A 12,588-nucleotide genomic window follows, 5' to 3' on the forward strand; every position below is an offset into this window, starting at 1 on the left:
AAGGAAAGAGCCAGAGCTTCCTTTGCTCAGTTCCCTGGATCCCTTGGGAGAAATACAAAGAAAGCACCTTTAAGACCAACAAGTACTAATATTTTAAGCATGTTTTTTTAAAAAAAATCTTTGTGTTTGTCTGTGTCCTTTATAAAGTCTATATCTCTGCTACCTAATCTTAAATAGGTACACACACGGCCCGGCCTGACATGGCTCAGTCCAACAAGGTTTCATTTATGTCAGATCCGGCCCTCATAAGAAATGAGTTTGACACCCCTGGTTTACATCATGGTTAGGCTATTGGCTGCAACTGGAGTCTCAGTCTACCTACTAGAGCAGGGCTCCCCAACTAGGGTTGACAGTCCAGTTCAAGAAACAGCTGGGGACTTTGGGGGTGGAGCCAGAAGACTTTGGGGTGGAGCCAGGAGCCTTTGGGGTGGAACCAGGAGCCTTTGGGGGTGGAGCCAGAAGACTTTGGGGGTGGAGCCAGGATACTTTGGGGGTGGAGCCAGGACACTTTGGGGGTGGAGCCAGGACACTTTGGGGGTAGAGCCAGACGACTTTGAGGTGGAGCCAGGAGACTTTGGGGTGGAGCCAGGAGCCCTGGGGGTGGAGCCAGGAGTCTTTGAGGGTGGAGCCAGGAGCCTTGGGGGGTGGAGCCAGAAGACTTTGGGGGTGAAGCCAGGACACTTTGGGAGTGGAGCCAGGACCCTTTGGGGGTGGAGCCAGAAGACTTTGGGGTGGAGCCAGGAGCCTTTGGGGTGGAACCAGGAGCCTTTGGGGGTGGAGCCAGAAGACTTTGGGGGTGAAGCCAGGATACTTTGGGGGTGGCGCCAGGACACTTTGGGGGTGAAGCCAGGACACTTTGGGGGTGGAGTCAGGACACTTTGGGGGGAGAGCCAGACGACTTTGAGGTGGAGCCAGGAGACTTTGGGGGTGGAGCCAGGAGCCCTGGGGGTGGAGCCAGGAGTCTTTGAGGGTGGAGCCAGGAGCCTTTGGGGGTGGAGCCAGAAGACTTTGGGGGTGAAGCCAGGACACTTTGGGGGTGGAGCCAGGACCCTTTGGGGGTGGAGCCAGAAGACTTTGGGGTGGAGCCAGGAACCTTTGGGGTGGAACCAGGAGCCTTTGGGGGTGGAGCCAGAAGACTTTGGGGGTGGAGCCAGAAGACTTTGGGGTGGAGCCAGAAGACTTTGGGGATGGAGCCAGAAGACTTTGGGGGTGAAGCCAGGACACTTTGGGGGTAGAGCCAGAAGACTTTGGGGGTGGAGCCAGGATACTTTGGGGTGGAGCCAGAAGACTTTGGGGTGGAGCCAGGAGCCTTTGGGGTGGAACCAGGAGCCTTTGGGGGTGGAGCCAGAAGACTTTGGGGTGGAGCCAGGGGCCTTTGGGGTGGAACCAGGAGCCTTTGGGGGTGGAGCCAGGACACTTTGGGGGTGGAGCCAGGAGACACTGGGGGTGAAGCCAGGACACTTTGGGGGTGGAGCCAGAAGACTTTGGGGGTGGAGCCAGGAGACACTGGGGGTGAAGCCAGGACAGTTTGGGGGTGGAGCCAGGACACTTTGGGGGTGGAGCCAGAAGACTTTGGGGTGGAGCCAGGAGCCTTTGGGGTGGAACCAGGAGCCTTTGGGGGTGGAGCCAGCAGACTTTGGGGTGGAACCAGGAGCCTTTGGGGGTGGAGCCAGAAGACTTTGGGGGTGAAGCCAAGACACTTTGAGGGTGGAGCCAGGACACTTTCGGGGTAGAGCCAGACGACTTTGAGGTGGAGCCAGGAGACTTTGGGGTTGGAGCCAGAAGACTTTGGGGTGGAGCCAGGAGCCTTTGGGGGTAGAACCAGGAGCCTTTGGGGGTGGAGCCAGAATACTTTGGGGTAGAACCAGGAGCCTTTGGGGGTGGAGCCAGGAGACTTTGGGGTGGAGCCAGAAGACTTCGGGGGTGGAGCCAGGACACTTTGGGGGTAGAGCCAGAAGACTTTGAGGTGGAGCCAGGAGGCTTTGTGGGTGGAGCCAGAATACTTTGGGGTGGAACCAGGAGTCTTTGGGGGTGGAGCCAGGAGCCTTTGAGGGTGGAGCCAGGAGACTTTGGGGGTGGAGCCAGGAGACTTTGGGGGCGGAGCCAGGAGACTTTGGGGATGGAGCCAGGAGACTTTGCGGGTGGAGCCAGGAGACTTTGAGGTGGAGCCAGGAGACTTTGGGGATGGATCCAGGAGACTTTGCGGGTGGAGCCAAGAGACTTTGAGGTGGAGCCAGGAGGCTTGGGGTGGAGCCAGGAGACTTTGGGGATGGAGCCAGGAGACTTTGCGGGTGGAGCCAGGAGACTTTGAGGTGGATCCAGGAGACTTTGAGGTGGAGCCAGTAGCAAGGTTGTGACAAGCATAACTGAACTCTGGCCATCAAATTTAAGGGACCACATGCCTTTTAAATGCCTTCCCTACATTTGGAATGAAGGACAGAGGCTTCTTTTGGGGCTCATGGAATTGGACCCCCTGGTCCAATCCTTTTGAAACTTGGAGGGTGTTTTGGGGAGAGGCACCAGATGCTATGCCGACAATGTGGTGCCTCTACCTCAAAAAACAGAGTTTTCCCCGTGAATCCTAGAGCGTCAGCGGCAGAGGGCCTTGGCAACCCTAGAGCCTACCCTCCAAAGGAGCCATTTCCTCCAGGGAACCGATCTCTGTTATCTGGAAATGTAATTCCAGGGGGTATTCAGGCCCCACGTAGAAGCTGGCAGCCTTAGGTGCATGAGAAGAGGGTGCTGGGATTTCCCAGACCACACTTGACCGGTTTACCTCAACCCCAGTTTGCTTGTGACGTCGTGTCAGAACACAGCGTCCTATTGCAGGATGCCACGATGACCAGATGTCTTTCTTCTGCGGTCCTTGTTCTAGAGGGGGGAAGCTCCAAGGCCAGAGCTTCACCATGGCGACCGTCAAGGGAGACGAGTACACGTTCACCTCCAACAACGCAGAGGACATCCGGGACCTTGTGGTGACTTTCTTGGAAGGCCTCCGGAAAAGGTCCAAATATGTGGTCGCGCTCCAAGACAACCCGATCCCCGGTAAGCAAAATTAGTTGACTATTTTTTTATTTTTTTTTTAATCTCGATCGATTCCCCACTTGCCTTACGCTGCTCTCACGCTCCTCTTCTTAGCGGGGCTTCTGTCCGATTTCACACTATCTGTAAGTTGCAGCCCCAGGGCAGATAGTGTGAAATTCTACGGAAGCCCCGCGAGAAGGGGAGAAGAAGATTTGCAGATTTATACCCCGCCCTTCTCCCTGAATCAGAGACTCAGAGCGGCTTACAATCTCCTATGTCTACTCCCCCCAAAACAGACACCCTGTGAGGTGGGTGGGGCTGAGAGAGCTCGCCAAGAAGCTGCCCTTTCAAGGACAACCTATTCCAGAGATATGGCTGACCCAAGGCCATTCCTGCAGGTGCAACTGGAGGAGTGGGGAATCAAACCTGGTTCTCCCAGAGAAGAGAGCTATGGCTGACCCAAGGCCAATCCAGCAGCTGCAAGTGGAGGAGTGGGGAATCAAACCCAGTTCTCCCAGATAAGAGAGCTGTGGCTGACCCAAGGCCACTCCAGCAGCTGCAAGTGGAGGAGGGGGAATCAAACCCGGTTCTCCTAGATAAGAGAGCAATGGCTGACCCAAGGACATTTCAGCAGCTGCAAGTGGAGGAGTGGGGAATCAAACCCGGTTCTCCCAGATAAGAGAGCTGTGGCTGACCCAAGGCATTCCAGCAGCTGCAAGTGGAGGAGTGGGGAATCAAACCCGGTTCTCCCAGTTAAGAGTCCAGGCACTTAACCACTACACCAAACTGGGAGCATGAGAGCAGTGTAAGGCGAGTGGGAAACTGGTCCTCTAGTGGCCAACCATTTGTTGCTGAAAGAGTCAATTTGGTGTAGCGGTTAAGTGCGCGGACTCTTCTCTGGGAGAACCGTGTTTGATTCCCCACTCCTCCGCCTACACCTGCTGATGTGACCTTGGGTCAGCCGCAAGTTCTCTCAAGGCTGTTCTGCTCAAGAGCGGTTTCTGGCCGAGCTCTCTCAGCCCCACCTGCCTCAGAGGGTTTCTGTGGTGGGAAGGGAAAGGAGATTGCTAAGCTCCTCTGAGACTCCTTCGGTTAGCGAAGGGCAGGGTATAAATCCAATCTCCTCGTCCTCCTCTTCTTCTTAACATGGCAGAGGCTGAAACTACCCGCTGTAGAGTTGGAAGGGATCTCCACAGTCATCTAGTCCAACCCCCTGCGCAACGCAGTTGCTGTTGTAATTCAAAGATACACAGAACATGGAGGTTCCATCTAATCAACATGGCTAATAGCCCTTGAGGGACTTCCCCCCCCCATGAATTAGATGACAGAAAGTCAAAGATGAGCTCTCCTTGGAAAGGTATATGAGAGAACACGGCGGGTTGAGAGGGGGAGACTGTAGCTCAGCGGTAGAGCATCTGCTTCGTATGCATAAGGTCCCAAGTTCAATCCCCGGCATCTCCAGTTCAAAACTGGAGCTGGCAGGAGGTGATGTGAAAGACCTCAGCCTGAGATGGTGGAGAGATGCTGACATCACTTCTCTTCCACTCTCATATATTGTATTGTTATACAAAGTGATTGCTAGAAGTGCAAGAGGAATACAATGTACGAGAGTGGAAGAGAAAATTTTATTGAACTGTTGAAAAAGTTTTTGGACTTTGAATCAATATAGAAGTCTGTTCCATATGATGCTTACGCTTGTTCTCCAGCTCCAGCTTCACAGACCGTGTGACTCTTTTTTGGTTGCCTAATCCCCAGGTGCGGGGCACTCCATTATTCCCTATGGAGACTGATTCTCGTAGGGTAAAATGGAAAATTGATCTATGAGTATCTGGGGCTCGAGGAGGAGCTGTTTTTGAAGGTAGAGGAACCAAATTTGCAGCATAGCATCTGGTGACTCTCCTCAAAATACCCCCCAGGTTTCAAAAGGATTGGACCAGGGGATCCAATTCTATGAGCCCCCACAGAAGGTGCCCCTATCCTTCATTAGTTCCAATGGAGGGAAGAGGTGTGATGGCCAGAATTCCCTTTGGAGTTCCATTATGCTTGTCCCACCCTTGCTCCTGACTCCACCCTCAAAGTCCCCAGATATTTCTTGAGTTGGACCTGGCAATCCTGCTTCGGTTTTGTGCGAGGAAAATAACGGGGGGTCCCTCCCTCCACGTTCCGGTCTATCTTTCCCAGTGAGCGAAGATTCCGGCTTCCTCACCTTCCTCAAAGGCGACTTGATCGTTCTGGACCAGGACACGGGAGAGAACGTGATGAACTCCGGCTGGGCCAACGGAGTCAACGAGAGGACCAAGCAGAAAGGCGACTTCCCGACAGACTCTGTTTACGTCCTCCCCACTGTCACGATGCCTCCTCCGGAGATCGTGGTAAGCAGAGCAGAGACTAGGCTGGCGGTTACCGGCGGGTGACCTGGCACGGAGTCTTGTAGCGCTGCGGAGACTGTAACGAAACGGTTAAAGTGATGGCAGCCGGCTGGTTTTAAAATGGCTGCTGTTTGTCGTTTTAGATGTTAAAATGTCCTCTTCCTCTAGGGTTGCCGATCCCCAGGTGGGGACAGGGGATCCCCCCAGGGTCGTCAGAAAGTGGGGGGAGGGGAGGGAAATGTCCGCTGGGAACTCTATTATTCCCTATGGAGATTTATTCCCATAGAAAATCATGGAGAATTGATCCGCGGGTATCTGGGGCTTGGGGGGGGCTGTTTTTTGGGATAGAGGCACCAAATTTTCAGTATAGCATCTAGTGCCTCTCCCCAAAATACCCCCCAAGTTTCAGAATGATTGGACCAGAGGGTCCAATTCTATGAGCCCCAAAAGAAGGTGCCCCTATCCTTCATGATTTCCTGTGGAAGGAAGGAATTGAAAAGGTGTGCCGTCCCTTTAAATGTGACGGCCAGAACTCCCTTTGGAGTTCAATGAGGCTTGTCACAGCCTTGATCTTGGCTCCACCCCTAATGTCTCCTGGCTCCACCCCCAAAGTCTCCTGGCTCCACCCCCAAAGTCTCCTGGCTCCACCCCCAAAGTCTCCTGGCTCCACCCCCAAAATCTCCAGATATTTCTTGAATTGGACTTGGCAACCCTATCTTCCTCTGACCTACAAGGCCATTAGCCCTGGGGCCTAAAAAGTGCGAGGGAAAAGAAGAGCTTCCCCAAGGGGCTGGGCGACCTCTAAATTGACCGCTACCCAACCAGGAAGCACACAGTCCTTGCTCTACTGAAGGGTAGGAGAGACTCCTATGGAAGGACTGTGCAGAGTGACCAGGCCACAGAGGTGGAGAGCCCTGCAAGGCAGAGGTGGAAACCCACCCAGAGGATTCAGCTGCAACCAGTCTGGGGTGGACTGGAAGTTTCTCTGGCCTCTCTAGAGAGAGGGGGAGGGAGAGACAGTGTGCGTTTGCAATAAAAAAGGCCAACGCCGTGCTGGGAATTATTAGGAAGGGAATTGAAAACAAATCAGCCAGTATCATAATGCCCCTGTATAAATCGATGGTGCGGTCTCATTTGGAGTACTGTGTGCAGTTCTGGTCGCCGCACCTCAAAAAGGATATTATAGCATTGGAGAAAGTCCAGAAAAGGGCAACTAGAATGATTAAAGGGCTGGAACACTTTCCCTATGAAGAAAGGTTGAAACGCTTGGGGCTCTTTAGCTTGGAGAAACGTCGACTGCAGGGTGACATAATAGAGGTTTACAAGATAATGCATGGGATGGAGAAAGTAGAGAAAGAAGTCCTTTTTTCCCTTTCTCACAATACAAGAACTCGTGGGCATTCCATGAAATTGCTGAGCAGCCAGGTTAAAACGGATAAAAGGAAGTACTTCTTCACCCAAAGGGTGATTAACATGTGGAATTCACTGCCACAGGAGGTGGTGGCGGCTACAAGCATAGCCTCCTTCAAGAGGGGTTTAGATAAAAATATGGAGCAGAGGTCCATCAGTGGCTATTAGCCACAGTGTGTGTGTATATATAAAAATTTTTGCCACAGAGTGTTGGACTGGATGGGCCATTGGCCTGATCCAACATGGCTTCTCTTATGTTCTTATGAGGGGTGAAGGAGAGCTGAAGGCCTGTTGGAAAAGAGATCTGTCCTGCACTGCAACCTCCCAGGGAGAGAGGTACTTAGGGAAGTGTGTCGGCTCTCCAGATGTTTTTTTTTTTTTTGCCTACAGCTCCCATCAGCCCCAGCCATTGGCCATGCTGACTGGGGCTGATGGGAGTTGTAGGCAAAAAACATCTGGAGAGCCACTGTTCCCTACCCGTGGTAGGGGTAGAGGACTGCGTTTTCCTTCTGTTTTATTTGTGCCCTGTTGGTCCCCGGTATAAGCTTTCCCTTGCAGTGTGCCTTAACCAATCCATATTTGTGTTCCCTGTTTTTCATGTAAATAGTTTGAATAAATCCTTATAGTTTTGGAATTAACTGCTGGAGTTGTGCTCTGACCATTTAGTCTCCCCCGCTCTGCACGTTACCAAGAAAGAAAGAAAAAAGGGAACCCTGGGAAGAGAAAAGAGAGGCCTGTTTTTTTGAGTTGCCAACTCTCCAGGGCCGCCCCAAAGATTGGAGATTTCACCTCCAAACGAGGAGATTCAGCCTGAGGGGTCTCACTGGCCCTCGAAGATGGCAGCGGCAAATTCAGTGAATGGTGGCAGCGAACTAAGGGAAGACTACACCCACTGGGGGAGGGGGGGGTACAGTGGCAGCGGGACTTGCGAGCCTCAGACAGCTGCACAGTTGCGAGGACTGTGGGCAGGTGCCTGTTCCGCCACAGAGACCGGCAAGATTTTTCAGGAGAACAAAGTTTGTGTCTGGTTGCACCTTTAAGATCGACACTCGTGCCTTCCTCTGCAGAGGCTGCCTTGGTGCTCTTCCTTCCAAGACTGGACGAAATCGGGTTATACCAGGGGTGGCCGGGCTTGCTTAACAGAAGAGCCACATAGAGGAAACATCGGATTTTGAGAGCCGCAAGAGATCAAGATGAGATGCTCGAGGGAAGGAAGGAATCAGAGAGTTGGAAAGGACCTCCAGGCTCATCTAGTCCAGGGGTGGCCGACGGTAGCTCTCCAGATGTTTAGCATTGCTAACGGCTGGGGCTGGTGGGTGTTGTAGGCAAACGAAATCTGGAGAGCTACCGTTGGCCACCCCTGATCTAGTCCAATCCCCTGCACAATGCAGGAAACTCACAAATACCTCCCCCCTAAATTAACAGGATCTTCATTGCTGTCAGGTGGCCATCTAGCCTTTGTTGAAAAACCTCCAAGGAAGGAGAGCCCACCACCTCCCAAGGGAGGGAGGGAAGGAACGAAGGAAGATGAAGATATTGGATTTATATCCCGCCCTCCACTCCGAAGAGTCTCAGAGCGGCTCACAATCTCCTTTACCTTCCTCCCCCACAACAAACACCCTGTGAGGTGGGTGGGGCTGGAGAGGGCTCTCACAGCAGCTGCCCTTTCAAGGACAACCTCTGCCAGAGCTATGGCTGACCCAAGGCCATTCCAGCAGGTGCAAGTGGAGGAGTGGGGAATCAAACCCGGTTCTCCCAGATAAGAGTCCAGACACTTAACCACTACACCAAACTGAAGGAAGGAAGGAAGGGAGGGAGGGGGAGGGAAGGGAGGGAGGGAGAAAGGAAGGAAGGAAGGAAGGAAGGAAGGAAGGAAGGAAGGAAGGAAGGAAGGAAGGAAGGAAGGAAGGAAGGAAGGAAGGAAGGAAGGAAGGAAGGAAGGAAGGAAGGAAGGAAGGAAGGAAGGAAGGAAAGCAAATAGATGGGGAAGGGAGAGATGGAAAAAAAGAAACTTTAACTTTAAATGCATTCTCCAAGCTGCTGGCTGCGTTGGCTTGGCAAAGTGTTTTAAAGAGACAAATGCCTTCTCCAAGTCAACCGATGGCGAGTGGGGCTTTGAGAACCACACAATACGTGTGAAAGAGCTACGTGTGACTCCCAAGCCACCGTAGGGCTATACCGTGTTGCTTTCCCTCCCACTGAATATAACTTTGCTGGCTGCTAAATTCCTCTCTATCGTATTCCCCTTTGGAAACGAATATAGTACCCTTCTAGTCATTACTCAAGATCTGTCGATCCGAGGAGCTCTGGAACGGCAGGAAGGGAATCCAGTGCTCAAACCTTGCATTTCAAAAGTTTTGCTGCATTCTTGTTGCTATGCCCATGGCATCAAAAAAAAACCCCAAATCAACAGCACTGACTTTTCTTGTGTTTTCACCAGGCGCTGGTTACCATGACCCCGGACCAGAGGCAAGATGTCATCAGGACGGCCTCGTTGGTGTCCTCCGACAGTGAAGAGAGGATGAAGCCATACACCCTAGAAGAATTTTCCTATGATTACTTTAGGTAAAGTTGTTACCTCAGAGTGGGAGAGGGCAGCGCTCTGTCTCTGTTCTCTCCCCGTTTATGCTGCGTCACACACAGAGTGGCAATCTCCGCTGTTCCTTCAGGCCCGTTGCTCCTTTACCGGGGGAGACAGAGAGGACAAGGACACAGAAGTAAGGCAACAAAAAAAAAATTAAAGGTCAAGGAAGTCTCCTGCGCAAGCACCGGTCGTTTCTGACTCTGGGGTGACGTCGCAGCGTGACGTTTTCACGGCGGACTTTTGACGGGGTGCTTTGCCATTGCCTTTCCCAGTCATCTTCGCTTCCCCATGCCCCCCCCACCCCCAGCAAGCTGGGTCCTCACTTGACCGACCTCAGAAGGAAGGAAGGTTGAGTCAACCTTGAGCCAGCTGCCTGAACCCAGCTTCCGCCGGGATCGAACTCAGGTCGGGAACAGAGCTTAGGACTGCAGTACTGCAGCTTTACCACTCTGCGCCATGGGGCTGCTAATAAAGGTAGCCCCCTGTGCAAGCACCAGCTGTTTCCGACTCTGGGGTGACGTCTCATGTGACATTTTCACAGCAGACTTTTTTACAAAGTGGTTTGCCGTTGCCTTCCACAGTCGTCTACGCTTCCCCCCCCCCCCCCAGCAAGCTGGGTACTCATTTTACCGACCTCGGAAGGACGGAAGGCTGAGTCAACCTCGAGCCGGCTACCTGAACCCGGCTTCTGCCAGGATCGAATTCAGGTCATGAGCAGAGACTGCAGTACTGCAACTTTACCACTCTGCGCCACAGGGCTTCCTTACAAGAAAGATTGGCACCATGATAAAAGCTGCCGCCTTGCTACATCCTGCGCTGCCCTCGCAAAAGAGATAACAGGTCATCCTGAACTGTCCCTCAGCAAAGATGCTGCTGCATCTCTTTTGCTGTGTATCTGGCACTTACATCATGATGTGGGCACCTATTGGCTAGCACCTGTGACGTCACTGGAGGGCACATCAAATCCTCCCCATTTAGTTATTCAAAGATCTGGCAGGTTTTTTTTTTTTCTCTAGGTTGATCAATTTGTAGATCAGGTCTCCAGAGAAAGGTTGCTAATGAAATTTCCTAATAAGTTCACATTGACAAAGACTTCTGCGCAGGGAAGATCCCCTCTCGTTACTGCCTGAAATGAAGAAGCATTTGCAGTAGCCGGGGCTTTTTTTTGTAGCAGGAACTCCTTTGCATATTAGGCCACGCCCCCCTGATGTAGCCAACCCTCCTGGAGCTTACTGTAGGCCCAGTACTAAGAACCCTGTAAGCTCTTGGAGGATTGGCTATAACAGGATTGTGTGGCCCAGGGGTGGAATTCTAGCAGAAGCTCCTTTGCCTATTAGGCCACGCCCCTGATGTAGCCAATCCTCCTGGAGCTTACAGTAGGCCCTGTTCTAAGAGCCCTGTAAGCTCCATGAGGATTGGCTACATCAGGGGTGTGTGTCCCAGGGGTGGAATTCTAGCAGGAGTTCCTTTGCATATCAGTCCACACCCCCTAATGTAGCCAATCCTCCTGGAACTTACAGTAAGGCCCTGTACGAAGAGCCCTGTAAGCTCCATGAGGATTGGGTACATCAGGGGTATGCGGTCTAATATGCAAAGGAGTTCCTGCTACAAAAAAAGTCCCTGGTGTTCGCAATATAGCCTCTGCACAGAAATTTCTTCATGTTTTCCCCTTCCATCTGTCATACGTATAGCTGGTGGGGGAGGGGGGGCTAGGGAGCAGGATCATAGGGGGACATCGTATGAATGGCATGATTTCCTGGGCAAATCTGGAAGCAACGTCACGTCACTCTAGCGTTTAGGAGACCCTTCGTAGAAAAACAGGAGAGTTTCTGCTGAAGCCTAGAACAACATCATAACATTGTTTCCATTTTGCCCTGGAAATGACATCATGCTGTTAGCACAATTGTGATTCTTGCTTTATATTCCCCCCCCACACCGTTGGAGTACCAAGTGGCATCAAAAGGACAAATGCCAGTGGGAGATGGCAACCACAATCACACACACCCCTTGCCTCCAGCATATATCTATTACCAGGAGTGGAATTCGAGCAGGAGCTCCTTTGCATATTAGGCCACACCTCCTGATATAGCCAATCCTCCGAGAGCTTACAAGGCTCTTTTTTGTAAGCTCTTGGAGGATTGGTTACATCAGGCGGGTGTGGCCTAATATGCAAAGGAGCTCCTGCTAGAATTCCACCCCTGTCTACTACCAGTAATAAAGAAACTGCAAAAATCCTTCTAGTAATGAGGGAGATGGCAGGGAAGAAGGGAATTAGCCCTGGATGTGGGCGGTGACCAGTGTTCCCTCTAAGCTGAGTTAGTGTGAGCTAGCACACAGTTTTTTTAGCCTCCAGCTCGCAAGTTTTTGTCTTAGCTCAGGAAAAACGGCCCCCAGAGCACACTAATTTAAGCAACAGCTCACAGCGTTAACGCCAGTAGCACACGAAGCAGAATTTTCGCTCCCAAGACTCCACAGCTTAGAAGGAGTATTGGTGGTGACGCACAGAAATCTTCTCTCTCCATCGCACTTTTCCCAAACCCAGTCTGGGCACAATCTTTAAGAAAGGGATCGCATCAAAGAAGGTCCAAAGAAACCAATGTTGAAGAAGAAGACGATATTGGATTTATATCCCACCCTCCACTCCGAATTTCAGAGTCTCAGAGCAGCTCACTATCTCCTTTATCTTCCTCCCCCACAACGGACACCCTGTGAGGTGGGTGGAGCTGAGAGGGCTCTCACAGCGGCTGGAGTGGAAGGTTGGCAGAAGCGCAGCCATCTTGTGCAGAAGGCCAAATGTCATTCCACGCAGGGCCAGATTAACAATTAGGCCAAGTAGGCATTGGCCTATGGGCTCCAGAAACTCCGTAGCCAGAAACTTTAGGGTGGAGGGGCCCCTGAGGTAGGAAATTTGGTGAGAGTTCCACGGGACCAGATGGCCCCATTTGCAGGGAGGTCTTCTCTTGAGGAGCCCTTCGTGCAAACTCCACCCCCGCTGGGCTTTTGTGTGGCTCTCAAAGCCCCCACCACCCTGTCAGCTGACTTGAAGAAGACATTTCTTGTCACCCTGGAGTATTTCTGAGAGCCAGTTTACTGTAGTGGTTAAATGCCCAGAAGTAAAGCGTGTATGGCTTTCATCAATATCCTTCCCAAACAGAGCTGGCAGACTGGAAGGAGCCAGAGAGAGGGCTGGCCAATCCATTG

At 52.1% G+C, this 12,588-nt stretch overlaps 1 protein-coding gene and 1 non-coding gene across 2 annotated transcripts in view; both read left to right on the plus strand.

Annotated features, from left to right (window-relative positions):
* The first annotated feature begins 2,878 nt into the window (after positions 1-2,878).
* The window catches only part of LOC132568842 (unconventional myosin-VIIa-like), a 48,229-nt gene continuing 38,519 nt past the window's right edge, over positions 2,879-12,588 (plus strand). The window contains exons 1-3 of the mRNA XM_060235025.1: positions 2,879-3,045; positions 5,206-5,396; positions 9,244-9,368. Coding sequence (XP_060091008.1) covers positions 2,907-3,045; positions 5,206-5,396; positions 9,244-9,368 — 455 coding nt within the window. The 5' untranslated portion in view covers positions 2,879-2,906. The remainder of the gene's footprint in view (positions 3,046-5,205; positions 5,397-9,243; positions 9,369-12,588) is intronic.
* TRNAT-CGU (transfer RNA threonine (anticodon CGU)) lies at positions 4,413-4,485 on the plus strand. Its single transcript has one exon. It is a non-coding gene; the product is annotated as a tRNA-Thr (tRNA).

Source organism: Heteronotia binoei, chromosome 3 (genome assembly GCF_032191835.1).
Source record: "Heteronotia binoei isolate CCM8104 ecotype False Entrance Well chromosome 3, APGP_CSIRO_Hbin_v1, whole genome shotgun sequence".
NCBI classification, from domain to species: Eukaryota; Metazoa; Chordata; class Lepidosauria; order Squamata; family Gekkonidae; genus Heteronotia; species Heteronotia binoei.